This window comes from Cucumis melo, chromosome 11, assembly GCF_025177605.1.
Source record: "Cucumis melo cultivar AY chromosome 11, USDA_Cmelo_AY_1.0, whole genome shotgun sequence".
Taxonomy (NCBI): Eukaryota; Viridiplantae; Streptophyta; class Magnoliopsida; order Cucurbitales; family Cucurbitaceae; genus Cucumis; species Cucumis melo.
The window spans coordinates 4594721-4612965 of record NC_066867.1 but is presented as its reverse complement, the minus strand read 5'-3'; the positions used below and the strand labels follow the sequence as shown (position 1 = coordinate 4612965).

General features: G+C 31.3%; 2 protein-coding genes across 2 annotated transcripts; both read left to right on the top strand.

Moving 5' to 3' along the window:
- Positions 1-6798: 6798 nt before the first annotated feature.
- On the top strand, positions 6799-8978 carry LOC127144006 (polyol transporter 5-like). The gene is made up of 2 exons (XM_051079390.1): positions 6799-7070; positions 7178-8978. The coding sequence occupies exons 1-2, from the start codon at positions 6917-6919 to the stop codon at positions 8626-8628; spliced, it is 1605 nt and encodes a 534-aa protein (XP_050935347.1). The 5' UTR covers positions 6799-6916; the 3' UTR covers positions 8629-8978.
- A 5502-nt stretch (positions 8979-14480) lies between these two features.
- Positions 14481-16660, top strand: LOC127144005 (polyol transporter 5-like). Its single transcript, XM_051079389.1, has 2 exons — positions 14481-14752; positions 14860-16660. The coding sequence occupies exons 1-2, from the start codon at positions 14599-14601 to the stop codon at positions 16308-16310; spliced, it is 1605 nt and encodes a 534-aa protein (XP_050935346.1). The 5' UTR covers positions 14481-14598; the 3' UTR covers positions 16311-16660.
- Positions 16661-18245: the final 1585 nt, after the last annotated feature.

The window sequence follows — 18245 nt, the reverse complement described above, 5'->3', positions numbered from 1 at the left end:
AAATTTATATAAGGTAAAATTCTATCTAATTTAGAAGGAACTAATAATTTAAAATTTAAAATAACATATATAAATATATCTATTGTAAAATTTAATTTTTAAAATTCAAGAAATATTTAAATAAACATATTAAATTTTTAAATTTAAAAGATCAAAGAATATGTAAATTTAGATATTCAACCATTTAAAATTTAAAATTAAATTAAAGATGTAAAGAAGAAAGAAAAAAACAAAAAGGAAATATAACTAAATAAAAAAGAAAATTCAAAATCAAATAATACATAGATATAAATATTATAAAATCCAAAATTAAAAATTAAATTAAACACATAAATATGAAAAATAATACAAAATCATCGATTCTAATAGGCTTAGTTTTCAAAACGTTAAAACCAAAAATCAAATTATTATCTAATAAGATTTTAGTTTTTGAAAATTGGATACTTTTAAATAAAAGAATTCGATTATTAGTCAATTTTTTCGAAAACAAAACATGTTTTTAAATTTTTTTTTTTTGAAATGTAATAGAAGTTATGCGTTTTTAATGGTTGGTTGTGAGGTTATATCATTTAATTATACATTAAAATCATTAGAAAAATAAATTATTATTCAATCGTAAGTTAGATTTGAAGATTTTGATACTGCACTTCACAAGAACAACCCAACTTCTTGAGAAATTATTAGATTTTGTTGGGTTGTTCATCATATATATCATCAAAAAGTATAAAAAGTCAGATTGCTTGATGGATGCAAAAACCATATGAAGACCTAAAGAAATATATGAGAACTTTCAAAACATGTGAAGTGGACTAATACAACTCCTGTGTGGCATAGGGAATGCCGCACACTTTATTAATTGAATGCAACTTAAATAACTTTGTGCATCTTTCATAAAATTTCTTTTAACTCAATTTTCAATATTTTATACAATAAGTCCTTGAACTTTTTTCTTTATATCTTTATATATCTAATCAATTTTTGACCTATTTAAGATTATAAAACTCATAATTCATTCAGCTAAAAATATAGAAAGTTATGATCAACCTAGTTCTGTTTTATTTGGACAGAGCATAGACACAAAATTAAATTCAATGACCTAACACCAATCACACACAAACATAAAACCGATGAACATTTATTTATAATTTAACCAAAATATCAATCCTAAATAATTTGAAGTACAACTATAATTATAATTAAATTATATTGCATTCATATATATATATATATATATATATATATATATATATATAAGGGGAACCCACGTGGCTAGCTGGATATGATTGTTTTTTTCCCCTACAATATGGGTAGACATGAAGTTCAACGATAGAGTAGAAATTCATAACATTGTCTTTCATTGTATTATATAAATTAATTGAATATAGTTTAGTTTGTTGATTAATTAACCCACGAGAGCTACTTTCATTTTGATTTTTCTTTTTCTTCTTTTATAATATAGAAAATTAATAACACTAAATGAAGCAAATAAATAAGAATATTAGAAGGAAAATGGAGAAATATTTTGTCTATTTTATCATTTTTAACAATTTTTTCTTTAAATTAGGTTTTTGTTTGATATTCTTTTCTAAAAATTAAGTTTATAAATTTGAATTTTAACCATTTGATTTCTATGTTTTTGTTGTATTTTCAAATTAAATTGATTGATTTGGTGATGTTTAAATTGTTATAACTATACTTTATAGAATAAAATATAAGTACAGTCATACAAAAAAAATATATAAAGAAGAAAGGAGGAAGGAGAAAAACCAACATAAAGACAAGTACTCTTGCATTGGTATCAAGTGAGAAAGAGAGTCAAAGGGAACTCCTCGAGCATGTAAATGTGAGAGAGAAAGAGAGTCAAAGGGAACTCTTAGTATAATTAATTAAGTGATAAAGTTGTTGGTGTTTATTTATTTATCAAGTTTTAAATAATTGACCATTGGATAATGTGTTTAGTCATATCAAAATATTTATAAGTATATTTCTGAAAATTGATTTATAACTCTAAACTTATAAAGGTTATTTGAGTCCATTTTAATTAAATTTTTTATTATGATTAGAACTTGTAAAGATTATTCATCAACTTATTCTCCAATGCATGTAAAAGTATTTCAAAATGGATAATACATATGCTTATGAAATTATGACTTGTGAGTTTAAATTTATTTATTTATGCAACTTTAGTGTTTAAATGATACACACAATTTAAAGTTTTAAATGAAAAATAATAGTCTACTACATAAATTGATACCCTGGCTATTTTTAAATTAAAATGGATACTAATACGTGAAGTGTTAATATATATGTATATGTATATGTATGTATGTATGTATATATATATATAATGACTCCCGACAAGTTGGAGAATAGAACCTTCCACCTCTAAAATTATAGTGTATGTTAATATAATTGAGTTAAACTTATTTTGACCTCTTTTGTTTATTTAAATAGATAAAATTGATACATTTGTAAGAATATAAACCAACTATATGAAAAATCAATGGGATAGTTCATCTCTAAATTATTGAACTAAACAAACATCCAAAAATAATTACGAGAAAAAATATTAAGAATCTTTCTGTATTAAATTAGTTCCTTATACCACCACCACAAAACCAACAATAATATTTTTTTAAGGTAAAAATAATAAAAATAATCCAATGACAATATTTCATTTCATAATATGACCATAATTTTCTTTTAATGAAATTGTTCATTTCTATTATCTTTAGGTAATACTCAAACATTTTCTCATTTTTTTGTTGTGGTTCTCATTACAGATATTTGAATTCGAGTGGTATAAGTAACACCATAATAACAATTCGGATCCCTAAATTTTAGTATAAGCTAAGGTACGTAGAAGTAGAGGTTGGACTAAGAAGTCAAGGTTCGACTAAGCTCCCATTTTCTTCTTTTGATGGTCTCATTGAACAATTATTTCGGTTTTCAAGGTGCGGTCTTTACTTTGACCTAAATATTATTGCATTGGTTGTTTTCTTGGACTGTTTTTTGAATTTATTTCTTCCCTTCAAAATGATCTACTATTATATGTATATGTATATATTTAAATTAAGCTACTATTATGGAATAAAATAAAAGGTAGAGGTTTGGAAAATAGATAAGTGGTGTTTGATGGTACACAAAATTCAAATCCTATGAATCAGCTTATTTGACAGATGATGAACTATTGATATTATTATTATTATTATTATTATTATTATTATTATTATTATTATTATTATTGTGTTATTCAAAACGTCTTCCTAAAAATAATTTAATAATTTATGTTATTTTAATTTATCCCAAAAAAAATATCTATTATATTCTAAATTTTAATTTGCGTTGAATCTTCAAATACTCCAAACTTCATTAAAAGTTGGACATCTTGTAGAACCCAACCTCTCTCTCTCTCTTTTTTTTTTTCTTTTCTACTCTCTATTTTTAATTAGTATCTTAATCATAAAAGAAAATTTCAGTATCTTAATTAATAATAATAATAATAATAATAATAAAAAAAAAAAAAAAGTATCATTATTATTATTCTCTCACCAAAATATATAATAAACATATATATTTATTTAAACCATCATTCCCTCTTCTAAATAAATATATCATCTTTTTTCGTTCAATCAAATCAACAATCTCTCTTATAGATTATATTCTTTTCCAAACAAATATAATTATATTTCATCATATTATAATTAACTTCACTTTTCCATATTAATTATTTACATAAAGCCAAAAAAAATTAATATCACATTCCACCCAAAAATTTAAACTAATAACTAAATATATATATATATCCATATATATCCACAATTATTTCCATATATATACTCAATTAAATTAATTTAAATCTTCAATTCTTTTAATTAATCAAATCTTTTCCAATAAATCACTCCTAAATTCCAACATGAATTATCTTAACTCAATAATTAAATTTTGGCCCCAATCATTAATATAACAATCAAATAATTTAATATAATTAATAAAAACTCCTTAAAGATTTGGGATGTTATATTCCTTTTTCCAATAACTATATTTTAATATATAATTATCAATTTTCTTTTTAAAAATTCAATTTCTTCTATTTCCTTGTTTACCCAATCATAATAAATTCTCCCAAAATCAATATTTATCTTTATTCAAAATAATTAATTATCTTCCATAATAATTAATCTTTATTCTTTTTTCAAAAATAATTATGTTTTTTCAAATAATTATATTTTCCCAAAATATAATTATTTTCCTTTTTCTCCCTTAATAACTATTTTTTCTCCAAAATACAATTATCTTTTCCTTAAATAATTATATTTCAACAAATATAATTATCTTTTCTTTTCTCGTAATAATTATATATATCTTTTCATATATACATATAATTATCAAATTTCCAACAAAATTTCTACTCTATAATTTAATTAAATAACAACCATAATTATTTAATTTAATTTAATTTCAACTACACCAAAAATCCTCAACTTTACTCGAACCTCATAACATATAATTTAATCAAATCTCAACAAACACCACGAGTCAAAACCTCTAGTTAATTAAATATTCATCCAACAAATATTTTATTAATTTCAGTCCTCACAAAATCAAATAATTCTCATTAAATGAATTCAAAATAACGTCCAATCAATTAAATCTATTTAAGCAAAATTAAGATAATTAACTCCAAAATTATCATAATTTTGGGGCGTTACGATATGAATAATTATAGATACTTTTTGTTCAACGATCCATTAAATTTCTAAAACTAGAAACCAAGAGATTACTAAACAACCTCGTAATAATCAATTTAAAACTACAATAATAGTATTAGTCATCAATGATCAAACCATAGAACTCCATACTTATATAATTTTTGTGTTATAGAATTGGTGGATGTCTCTCTTAAAATGGTGATCATGTGAATCAACCAAAAGATTTTTTTAGCATCTATTAAGATACTAAAATAATTGAGAACTTTTTAGCTAACATGGCAATATCTAAGTGGCTAGCAATTGTTATATCTTTTCAATATATCTATAAATTTCTTTTTCTCACTTACCTTGAGAAAGAAAAAGAGCTCTATTTAAAGAATTCAATCTTGAGTGTCAAACAATTCAATATTTCTAGTGTCTATATATATATATAGAGGTTATTTATTTGACTAATTTAGAAAAGTATTCGTGATTATGTGTACTAATAAATCAAATAGTATACGTGGGTGATTACATGTTCAATGTTAAACTTTAATCACATAACACTAATTAAACATTATAAACTTACACAGATGTACTCATTTAAGTGGAAGATTTCCTTCGATTAATTCAAATTCTTTGTCCTATATAATGTTCTTATTACGAGAAGAAGACAACATTTTTCCAATGGTTACGTATTCTGTTGAAATTTGTGTGCTATTTTAAAGTTTGTTTATATGGAGTGTGTGAAAGAATAAATGCATACACCTACTTTGGAATGACGGATGGATTAATATAAAATTTATCTTTGACCAAAAATAAAATAAAATAAGAAATAATGGTCAATTCTTTGAACACTTTTCTGCAAATTTTTATTGGTTTGAAAACATATATTATTTATAACAAAAACATTAAACATAGTTTAACGAAATATAACCATATATAGTTTAAGAGTGACAATTGTGTTAAGAATATGAAAATAACTATATAATTAATAATAATATAAATATCAAATTTTAACATGTTTTTAGTGAAAAATAAATAAATAAATAAATAAAATGAAAAAAAAAACTTTATGTCTGATATCGAACTCCAACCCTTGAAAAAAAATGTAACAAAAATTAACGAGACCATCACAATATGAGTAATAATTTTACATCTTCAAATGCGAACATGTTTGCTCTCTATTTATATGTAACTAATAAACATAAAATTGAAATATTTTTGGATGATATTGTTGTAAATTTCTTGAACAATTTTCTAAAGACAAAACCCATCCCAACTCTCTGCCCATTGCTATCCTAAAAAAGGGTTTGTGGATGAGCTGTGGAAATATGTGAATGGTTGCAAATTGGAAGGAAGATGAGGCATCACTTTAATCTTCTCAAAGCAGAATCGGGTCCGCTTTCGATACGACGGACCCGCCCGCCCTTTCTGACCCGATTTCGAAAAGTTCTAAAGACATATAATTCCGCCTCTTTCTCCACCAACCAATAATTGTTTCACATTTTTGTCAAACTTCACATTTTTTGACCTTATTAGTTGACTTCTTCACACACTTTATCTTCACTTCAATTTTCTTTTCTTTTTTTTTTATTCATTTATTTAAATCATCAATAGTGCTTATTAGTTTCAATATATAAATTGTAAAAATCATCCCTAAAAGTATATGGTTGAAGTTGCAATTACACACTTCAAACCTTTTCTAATTTTATTATTATTATTTTTTGGTAAATGCAGTTAAGTTTATGCTTGAAAAAAATACTTTGGTGCATTTTAGACTCCACGTATCTTTGTGCATTTTAGACTACACGTATCTTTGTGCATTTTATTCTATCTAATTATTTGATCGTATAGTTTGTAATATAACAATTTCTTCCTATTTATATTATAGAGATATAGGGACCAAAATATTTACAAGTATAATTTTATTTTTTATATGTATTAGAAACCAAAATAATAGTTTAGCATAGTCTATAAATATTCAAAAATAAAGAGGGAAAAATTAAAAATTAATTTAAAAAAAAATGATGTGAACATAAGTGAATATTAAGTATATTATTTGGTATACTCTAAACTTCAACTCATCACATGGAGAAGCTATTATTCAACTCATCACATGGAGAAGCTATTATTCCTCTATATAAACACTCCTCATTTTTCATTCATTTCCCATTCTTCTTCATTAATTTTGCTTCTTTTAATTTTGCTAACAGTTTCTAACAATGGCTACTGATACAAAAACAACAGCTCCCTCTATTGTTCATCAAACCCACAAAACGCTCCCTGATTTCGACCCTCCCAAGAAGAACAAGAGAAACAAATTCTCTCTCGCTTGCGCTACTTTAGCTTCCATGACCTCTGTTCTTCTCGGCTATGGTAATTTCAAATTTCTCTCTCTAACCTTCTCTTCATTCTTCTTTCTTCTTCTTCTTCTTCTTCTTCTTCTTCAGTTTTCTTATGATCAACTTTCAATTTCTTTGCAGATATCGGCGTTATGAGCGGCGCTGCCATTTTCATCAAAGAAGACTTCAAACTCTCCGACACCAAAATCGAAATCCTCGTTGGAATCCTCAACCTCTACTCCCTCATCGGCTCCGCTGCCGCTGGCCGTACTTCTGACTGGATCGGTCGCCGTTACACCATGGTCGTTGCTGCTGTCATCTTCTTCGCCGGCGCTCTTCTCATGGGTTTCGCTACTAACTATTCTTTTCTTATGTTCGGCCGTTTCGTGGCTGGTGTCGGCGTTGGTTATGCTTTAATGATTGCTCCTGTTTATACGGCGGAGGTTTCCCCTGCTTCTTCCCGGGGATTTCTCACTTCCTTCCCAGAAGTATTCATCAATGCTGGAATTTTACTCGGTTATGTCTCAAACTACGGCTTCTCCAAAGTCTCAGATCCAGTAACAAGGGGTTGGCGATACATGCTCGGAATCGGCGCCGTCCCTTCTGTTTTTCTCGCTGTTATCGTTCTAATCATGCCGGAATCCCCCCGATGGCTCGTTCTCCAAGGCCGTCTGGGCGAAGCCAAGAAAGTCCTCGAAAAAACCTCTGATTCCAAAGAGGAAGCACTAATTCGTCTTGCCGACATCAAACAAGCCGCCGGAATCCCAGAAGAATGCAACGACGACATAGTTTCCGTGGCAAAAAAATCCACACACGGCGAAGGTGTATGGAAAGAACTCCTGATCCACCCCACCGCCGCCGTCCGACACATCTTAATCGCCGGGGTAGGAATACACTTCTTCCAACAAGCCTCCGGAATAGACGCGGTGGTATTATACAGCCCAAGAATCTTCGAAAAAGCCGGAATCACATCGGCGAATCAAAAACTACTAGCGACGGTGGCGGTAGGATTTGTGAAGACAATATTCATATTGGTAGCAACGTTTTTGTTAGACAGAATCGGACGACGGCCGTTGCTTCTGACAAGTGTTTTGGGGATGATAATTTCACTAGGGACCCTTGGATTGGCCTTAACAGTGATAAATCAAACGGATAAGAAATTAATGTGGGCGGTTGTGCTGTGCATATCCATGGTATTAACATACGTTGCGTCGTTCTCGATTGGGATGGGACCCATCACGTGGGTTTATAGTTCGGAGATTTTTCCTTTGAAGCTACGCGCTCAAGGGACGAGTATGGGAGTGGCCGTGAATCGTGTCACCAGTGGTGTAATTTCCATGTCTTTCTTGTCCTTATCTAAGGCTATTACCACCGGCGGCGCCTTCTTCTTGTTCGCCGCCATCGCTATCGTTGCTTGGTTTTTCTTTTACACCGCTTTGCCGGAGACGCAAGGGAAGACGTTGGAGGAGATGGAGATGCTCTTCGGTCATTTTAGGTGGAAGTCCGCCGCCGCACCTGCCGCAACGGAGAAGGACAATGGTAGTGGTGGGGTTCAGTTGGCGGCGGCGGCGACCAACGGTCAGACTTCTTAAGTGTACGAGAGGGGTAGTTTGGTAAATACACACTCTTTTTTTTTTCTTTTTCTTTAAATGGGGGAAAATTGTGGTGTTATGGTTTTTATGTTTTATTGAAGAGCAAGATCTTCCCCTTTGTCTACTTGAGAAAAAGAAAGAAAAAAGAAAAAGAGAGAGTAAAATAGAATGTTCCCTAAAAGAAAGAAAGAATTGGTGGAAAAGTGGGCAATATAGTTATCCAAAAGAAAATTATACCATTTTTTCATACTCAAACTTCCACTAGAAGAGAAAAATGAAGCCCATAACTCCATCACTTCTTTTCATTTCAAACTAAAACCCTAAATAAATTGACTTATACTTTTTCTCTTCTTCTTTTTCTTATCATTTTCTTTCAACAACAAATAGTTTGTTGCAGTCGGCTTCTCCACTATGAAAGTCAATAATAATCTTCAATCCAACCATAAAGATAAGTAGGGGTCTCTCTCTTCATTATCTCCTATCTCAAACGTCGATATCGATAGATATTCTTTTGATGTTGATCGTGTAACGACCCAACTCTTTATACTAAGCTGAGGTCGTTACTAAAAAGAAACAATGACAAGAGACACTTTTTGAAACGAGGGAAGAATAAATTTTTCATTAAAAACGGAATATTAAAACACTGAAACATAAACGCGGAAGCAAAATTGAGTCCCCATATGGCATGTCACGGATCCTTCTCTGTCGCTCGCCAGCTTTCCTCTACCTTTACCTTCGCCTGAAATGTTAAACATAGAAAGAGTGAGTATAAACATATACTCAGTAAGGGACCTACTACTAGTCCCGCTAGGTGTCTGTTAACTTCCCATTAGAGTCCTGAAAATGGTACCCAATCTCTGGCACGTTCCCGAACACGTGCAACATGCGCTCCCGTAGGAACGAAAATCTGGTCTTCGGTGTCCCGGGGGAGCACCTAGGACATGCTGGTCTGTAGTGAACCCGGGGGTAACACTAAGACGATCGGGATGCGAGGACCCCGTCGAATCACTCGAATCATATCTATATACATGCTAGACTGGCGTCCCGTCGGACCACACAGTCCTAAATAGGTGGTGATCCCGAAGGACACCCATGCAGGTACGACTCTAATAGAAAAAGTTAACAGAACACCCTATCCATAGCATGTAGCATAACATAACATCATAACATGGCATGAATATTAATCTTAACGTCCTTAATCATGTGATTAATATATCATGCATTAACAATCATCAACATCAATCTACCAGTCATTAACATAACATCAGTCATCATCATCAATCATCAACATAATATGTCACGGATCCTTCTCTGTCGCTCGCTAGCTTTCCTCTACCTCTACCTTTGCCTAAAATATTAGACATAAAAAGAGTGAGTATAAACATATACTCAATAACGGACCCACTACTAGTCCCGCTAGGTATCTGTTAACTTTCCATTAGGGTCATATAAAGAAGTACCCCTAAACTGGCGCGTTCCTAACACACGCAATCTAATGATCCCGTAGGAACACATCTGGTCTTTAGTGAATCCGAAGGAACACTAAAGACAATTGGGCTGTAAGTGACCCCGTCAGACCACTCATAAACATATCATGACAGACCGATAGTCCCGTCGAACTACACAGTCATAAAAAGGAAGTGATCACGAGGACCCTAATAAACAAAGTTAACAGAACACTCATCCATAACATGTAGCATATCATAAACATCATAAACATGACATGAATAGTAATCATAACGTCCTTAATCATGTGATTAATATATCATGCATCATCATCAACGTAAATCAGTCATCAACATAATATCAGTCATCAACATCAACACATAATGCATCTTAGCTACATTAATGCATAATGAAAAATTACATGCAAGCTCTTAACTTCAGTTCGAAGGTCTAGTAGGAGAATCTTTTATCTGAAGATTTTAGCCAAACAAAATACTCATTAGCTGACAGTAAAAATTCTCCAATTAATTTGATCTTAATCATAAAAGGAAATTTCAGCCAAACAAAATACTTATTAGGTGACAGTAAAAATTCTCCAATTAATTTGATCTTAATCATAAAAGAAAATTTCAGTATCTTAATTAATAAAATTAGCAATTGGCTATCATCCCAAATTCTTCCAAATTAATTAACTTTCAAAAAATTGGGGTCAAAACCAATTCAACCCCTTGATTGAAAAAAATACAAGATTAAATTTTAAAAAAAATTAGCCAATTGAACTTTTAAAGAAACTTGAATTAGATTCAAAATTAAAATAATAAATTATTAATTCAATTACCTTAGCTTACCAAAGTTACTCAAGTGGAGGTTGAAAAATTCTCTTATCCTACATGGAAAAATTCATTTCTTTAAATCTTCAAGTTTTGCCAAAAGGACGCATCATAACTAAAACTGGTGAGGCAGCAACACTAGAGGGTTATCTTAGTGAAGAAGATTAAAAACTTTTTTCTTTTTCTTCTTTCCAACTTAAGCATTCCAACGTTATTTATAAACCCAAATAATAACAATAATATCTATATATCCAAAATATTTTTTTTCCATTATCTTTCCTCAATAAATTTATTAAATGCACCAAATCGTAGACATTTATAATTATTGATAATAATAATGATATTTTATTATTATTATTATTATTCTCCCACCAAAATATGTAATAAACATATATATTTATTTAAACTATCATTCTCTCTTCTAAATAAATATATCATCTTTTTTCGTCCAATTAAATCAACAATCTCTCTTTTAATGGTTATCTTCTTTTTCAAATAAATATAATTATATTTCGTCATATTATAATTAACTTCACTTTTTCATATTAATTATTTACATAAAACCAAAAAATTAATATCATATTCCACTCAAAAATTTAAATTATTAATTAAATATACATATATATCCTCAATTAAATCCATATATATACTCAATTAAATTAATTTAAATCTTCAATTCTTTTAATCAATCAAATCTTTTCCAATAAATCACTCATAAATTTCAACATGACTTATTTTAACTCAATAATTAAATTTTGGCTCCAATCATTAATATAACAATCAAATAATTTAACATAATTAATAAAAACTCCTTAAAGATTTGGGACGTTATACTCCTTTTCCCAATAACTATATTTCAATATATAATTATCAATTTTTTTTTGTAAAAATTCAATTTTTTTTTTATTTTCTTGTTTACCCAATCATAACAACTTCTCTCCATAATCAATATTTATCTTTATTCAAAATAATTAATTATCTTCCATGATAATTAATCTTTATTCTTTTCCCAAAATATAATTATTTTCCTTTTTCACCCTTAATAACTATTTTTTCTCCAAAATACAATTATCTTTTCCTTAAATAATTATATTTCAACAAATATAATTATCTTTTCTTTTCTCGTAATAATTATATATATCTTTTCATATATACATATAATTATCAAATTTCCAACAAAATTTCTACTCTATAATTTAATTAAATAACAACCATAATTATTTAATTTAATTTAATTTCAACTACACCAAAAATCCTCAACTTTACTCGAACCTCATAACATATAATTTAATCAAATCTCAACAAACACCACGAGTCAAAACCTCTAGTTAATTAAATATTCATCCAACAAATATTTTATTAATTTCAATCCTCACAAAATCAAATAATTCTCATTAAATGAATTCAAAATAACGTCCAATCAATTAAATCTATTTAAGCAAAATTAAGATAATTAACTTCAAAATTATCATGATTTTAGGGCGTTGCGATATGAATAATTATAGATACTTTTTGTTCAACGATCCATTAAATTTCTAAAACTAGAAACCAAGAGATTACTAAACAACCTCGTAATAATCAATTTAAAACTACAATAATAGTATTAGTCATCAATGATCAAACCATAGAACTCCATACTTATATAATTTTTGTGTTATAGAATTGGTGGATGTCTCTCTTAAAATGGTGATCATGTGAATCAACCAAAAGATTTTTTTAGCATCTATTAAGATACTAAAATAATTGAGAACTTTTTAGCTAACATGGCAATATCTAAGTGGCTAGCAATTGTTATATCTTTTCAATATATCTATAAATTTCTTTTTCTCACTTACCTTGAGAAAGAAAAAGAGCTCTATTTAAAGAATTCAATCTTGAGTGTCAAACAATTCAATATTTCTAGTGTCTATATATATATATATAGAGGTTATTTATTTGACTAATTTAGAAAAGTATTCGTGATTATGTGTACTAATAAATCAAATAGTATACGTGGGTGATTACATGTTCAATGTTAAACTTTAATCACATAACACTAATTAAACATTATAAACTTACACAGATGTACTCATTTAAGTGGAAGATTTCCTTCGATTAATTCAAATTCTTTGTCCTATATAATGTTCTTATTACGAGAAGAAGACAACATTTTTCCAATGGTTACGTATTCTGTTGAAATTTGTGTGCTATTTTAAAGTTTGTTTATATGGAGTGTGTGAAAGAATAAATGCATACACCTACTTTGGAATGACGGATGGATTAATATAAAATTTATCTTTGACCAAAAATAAAATAAAATAAGAAATAATGGTCAATTCTTTGAACACTTTTCTGCAAATTTTTATTGGTTTGAAAACATATATTATTTATAACAAAAACATTAAACATAGTTTAACGAAATATAACCATATATAGTTTAAGAGTGACAATTGTGTTAAGAATATGAAAATAACTATATAATTAATAATAATATAAATATCAAATTTTAACATGTTTTTAGTGAAAAATAAATAAATAAATAAATAAAATGAAAAAAAAAACTTTATGTCTGATATCGAACTCCAACCCTTGAAAAAAAATGTAACAAAAATTAACGAGACCATCACAATATGAGTAATAATTTTACATCTTCAAATGCGAACATGTTTGCTCTCTATTTATATGTAACTAATAAACATAAAATTGAAATATTTTTGGATGATATTGTTGTAAATTTCTTGAACAATTTTCTAAAGACAAAACCCATCCCAACTCTCTGCCCATTGCTATCCTAAAAAAGGGTTTGTGGATGAGCTGTGGAAATATGTGAATGGTTGCAAATTGGAAGGAAGATGAGGCATCACTTTAATCTTCTCAAAGCAGAATCGGGTCCGCTTTCGATACGACGGACCCGCCCGCCCTTTCTGACCCGATTTCGAAAAGTTCTAAAGACATATAATTCCGCCTCTTTCTCCACCAACCAATAATTGTTTCACATTTTTGTCAAACTTCACATTTTTTGACCTTATTAGTTGACTTCTTCACACACTTTATCTTCACTTCAATTTTCTTTTCTTTTTTTTTTATTCATTTATTTAAATCATCAATAGTGCTTATTAGTTTCAATATATAAATTGTAAAAATCATCCCTAAAAGTATATGGTTGAAGTTGCAATTACACACTTCAAACCTTTTCTAATTTTATTATTATTATTTTTTGGTAAATGCAGTTAAGTTTATGCTTGAAAAAAATACTTTGGTGCATTTTAGACTCCACGTATCTTTGTGCATTTTAGACTACACGTATCTTTGTGCATTTTATTCTATCTAATTATTTGATCGTATAGTTTGTAATATAACAATTTCTTCCTATTTATATTATAGAGATATAGGGACCAAAATATTTACAAGTATAATTTTATTTTTTATATGTATTAGAAACCAAAATAATAGTTTAGCATAGTCTATAAATATTCAAAAATAAAGAGGGAAAAATTAAAAATTAATTTAAAAAAAAATGATGTGAACATAAGTGAATATTAAGTATATTATTTGGTATACTCTAAACTTCAACTCATCACATGGAGAAGCTATTATTCAACTCATCACATGGAGAAGCTATTATTCCTCTATATAAACACTCCTCATTTTTCATTCATTTCCCATTCTTCTTCATTAATTTTGCTTCTTTTAATTTTGCTAACAGTTTCTAACAATGGCTACTGATACAAAAACAACAGCTCCCTCTATTGTTCATCAAACCCACAAAACGCTCCCTGATTTCGACCCTCCCAAGAAGAACAAGAGAAACAAATTCTCTCTCGCTTGCGCTACTTTAGCTTCCATGACCTCTGTTCTTCTCGGCTATGGTAATTTCAAATTTCTCTCTCTAACCTTCTCTTCATTCTTCTTTCTTCTTCTTCTTCTTCTTCTTCTTCTTCAGTTTTCTTATGATCAACTTTCAATTTCTTTGCAGATATCGGCGTTATGAGCGGCGCTGCCATTTTCATCAAAGAAGACTTCAAACTCTCCGACACCAAAATCGAAATCCTCGTTGGAATCCTCAACCTCTACTCCCTCATCGGCTCCGCTGCCGCTGGCCGTACTTCTGACTGGATCGGTCGCCGTTACACCATGGTCGTTGCTGCTGTCATCTTCTTCGCCGGCGCTCTTCTCATGGGTTTCGCTACTAACTATTCTTTTCTTATGTTCGGCCGTTTCGTGGCTGGTGTCGGCGTTGGTTATGCTTTAATGATTGCTCCTGTTTATACGGCGGAGGTTTCCCCTGCTTCTTCCCGGGGATTTCTCACTTCCTTCCCAGAAGTATTCATCAATGCTGGAATTTTACTCGGTTATGTCTCAAACTACGGCTTCTCCAAAGTCTCAGATCCAGTAACAAGGGGTTGGCGATACATGCTCGGAATCGGCGCCGTCCCTTCTGTTTTTCTCGCTGTTATCGTTCTAATCATGCCGGAATCCCCCCGATGGCTCGTTCTCCAAGGCCGTCTGGGCGAAGCCAAGAAAGTCCTCGAAAAAACCTCTGATTCCAAAGAGGAAGCACTAATTCGTCTTGCCGACATCAAACAAGCCGCCGGAATCCCAGAAGAATGCAACGACGACATAGTTTCCGTGGCAAAAAAATCCACACACGGCGAAGGTGTATGGAAAGAACTCCTGATCCACCCCACCGCCGCCGTCCGACACATCTTAATCGCCGGGGTAGGAATACACTTCTTCCAACAAGCCTCCGGAATAGACGCGGTGGTATTATACAGCCCAAGAATCTTCGAAAAAGCCGGAATCACATCGGCGAATCAAAAACTACTAGCGACGGTGGCGGTAGGATTTGTGAAGACAATATTCATATTGGTAGCAACGTTTTTGTTAGACAGAATCGGACGACGGCCGTTGCTTCTGACAAGTGTTTTGGGGATGATAATTTCACTAGGGACCCTTGGATTGGCCTTAACAGTGATAAATCAAACGGATAAGAAATTAATGTGGGCGGTTGTGCTGTGCATATCCATGGTATTAACATACGTTGCGTCGTTCTCGATTGGGATGGGACCCATCACGTGGGTTTATAGTTCGGAGATTTTTCCTTTGAAGCTACGCGCTCAAGGGACGAGTATGGGAGTGGCCGTGAATCGTGTCACCAGTGGTGTAATTTCCATGTCTTTCTTGTCCTTATCTAAGGCTATTACCACCGGCGGCGCCTTCTTCTTGTTCGCCGCCATCGCTATCGTTGCTTGGTTTTTCTTTTACACCGCTTTGCCGGAGACGCAAGGGAAGACGTTGGAGGAGATGGAGATGCTCTTCGGTCATTTTAGGTGGAAGTCCGCCGCCGCACCTGCCGCAACGGAGAAGGACAATGGTAGTGGTGGGGTTCAGTTGGCGGCGGCGGCGACCAACGGTCAGACTTCTTAAGTGTACGAGAGGGGTAGTTTGGTAAATACACACTCTTTTTTTTTTCTTTTTCTTTAAATGGGGGAAAATTGTGGTGTTATGGTTTTTATGTTTTATTGAAGAGCAAGATCTTCCCCTTTGTCTACTTGAGAAAAAGAAAGAAAAAAGAAAAAGAGAGAGTAAAATAGAATGTTCCCTAAAAGAAAGAAAGAATTGGTGGAAAAGTGGGCAATATAGTTATCCAAAAGAAAATTATACCATTTTTTCATACTCAAACTTCCACTAGAAGAGAAAAATGAAGCCCATAACTCCATCACTTCTTTTCATTTCAAACTAAAACCCTAAATAAATTGACTTATACTTTTTCTCTTCTTCTTTTTCTTATCATTTTCTTTCAACAACAAATAGTTTGTTGCAGTCGGCTTCTCCACTATGAAAGTCAATAATAATCTTCAATCCAACCATAAAGATAAGTAGGGGTCTCTCTCTTCATTATCTCCTATCTCAAACGTCGATATCGATAGATATTCTTTTGATGTTGATCGTGTAACGACCCAACTCTTTATACTAAGCTGAGGTCGTTACTAAAAAGAAACAATGACAAGAGACACTTTTTGAAACGAGGGAAGAATAAATTTTTCATTAAAAACGGAATATTAAAACACTGAAACATAAACGCGGAAGCAAAATTGAGTCCCCATATGGCATGTCACGGATCCTTCTCTGTCGCTCGCCAGCTTTCCTCTACCTTTACCTTCGCCTGAAATGTTAAACATAGAAAGAGTGAGTATAAACATATACTCAGTAAGGGACCTACTACTAGTCCCGCTAGGTGTCTGTTAACTTCCCATTAGAGTCCTGAAAATGGTACCCAATCTCTGGCACGTTCCCGAACACGTGCAACATGCGCTCCCGTAGGAACGAAAATCTGGTCTTCGGTGTCCCGGGGGAGCACCTAGGACATGCTGGTCTGTAGTGAACCCGGGGGTAACACTAAGACGATCGGGATGCGAGGACCCCGTCGAATCACTCGAATCATATCTATATACATGCTAGACTGGCGTCCCGTCGGACCACACAGTCCTAAATAGGTGGTGATCCCGAAGGACACCCATGCAGGTACGACTCTAATAGAAAAAGTTAACAGAACACCCTATCCATAGCATGTAGCATAACATAACATCATAACATGGCATGAATATTAATCTTAACGTCCTTAATCATGTGATTAATATATCATGCATTAACAATCATCAACATCAATCTACCAGTCATTAACATAACATCAGTCATCATCATCAATCATCAACATAATATGTCACGGATCCTTCTCTGTCGCTCGCTAGCTTTCCTCTACCTCTACCTTTGCCTAAAATATTAGACATAAAAAGAGTGAGTATAAACATATACTCAATAACGGACCCACTACTAGTCCCGCTAGGTATCTGTTAACTTTCCATTAGGGTCATATAAAGAAGTACCCCTAAACTGGCGCGTTCCTAACACACGCAATCTAATGATCCCGTAGGAACACATCTGGTCTTTAGTGAATCCGAAGGAACACTAAAGACAATTGGGCTGTAAGTGACCCCGTCAGACCACTCATAAACATATCATGACAGACCGATAGTCCCGTCGAACTACACAGTCATAAAAAGGAAGTGATCACGAGGACCCTAATAAACAAAGTTAACAGAACACTCATCCATAACATGTAGCATATCATAAACATCATAAACATGACATGAATAGTAATCATAACGTCCTTAATCATGTGATTAATATATCATGCATCATCATCAACGTAAATCAGTCATCAACATAATATCAGTCATCAACATCAACACATAATGCATCTTAGCTACATTAATGCATAATGAAAAATTACATGCAAGCTCTTAACTTCAGTTCGAAGGTCTAGTAGGAGAATCTTTTATCTGAAGATTTTAGCCAAAC

Excerpts from the sequence above, each read along its gene's own strand:
- LOC127144006 (XM_051079390.1), top strand. The coding sequence starts at position 6,917 with ATGGCTACTGATACAAAAACAACAGCTCCCTCTATTGTTCATCAAACC. Across the intron at positions 7,071-7,177 it reads CTCTGTTCTTCTCGGCTATG|ATATCGGCGTTATGAGCGGC; the intron begins GTAATTTCAAAT and ends ATTTCTTTGCAG.
- LOC127144005 (XM_051079389.1), top strand. The coding sequence starts at position 14,599 with ATGGCTACTGATACAAAAACAACAGCTCCCTCTATTGTTCATCAAACC. Across the intron at positions 14,753-14,859 it reads CTCTGTTCTTCTCGGCTATG|ATATCGGCGTTATGAGCGGC; the intron begins GTAATTTCAAAT and ends ATTTCTTTGCAG.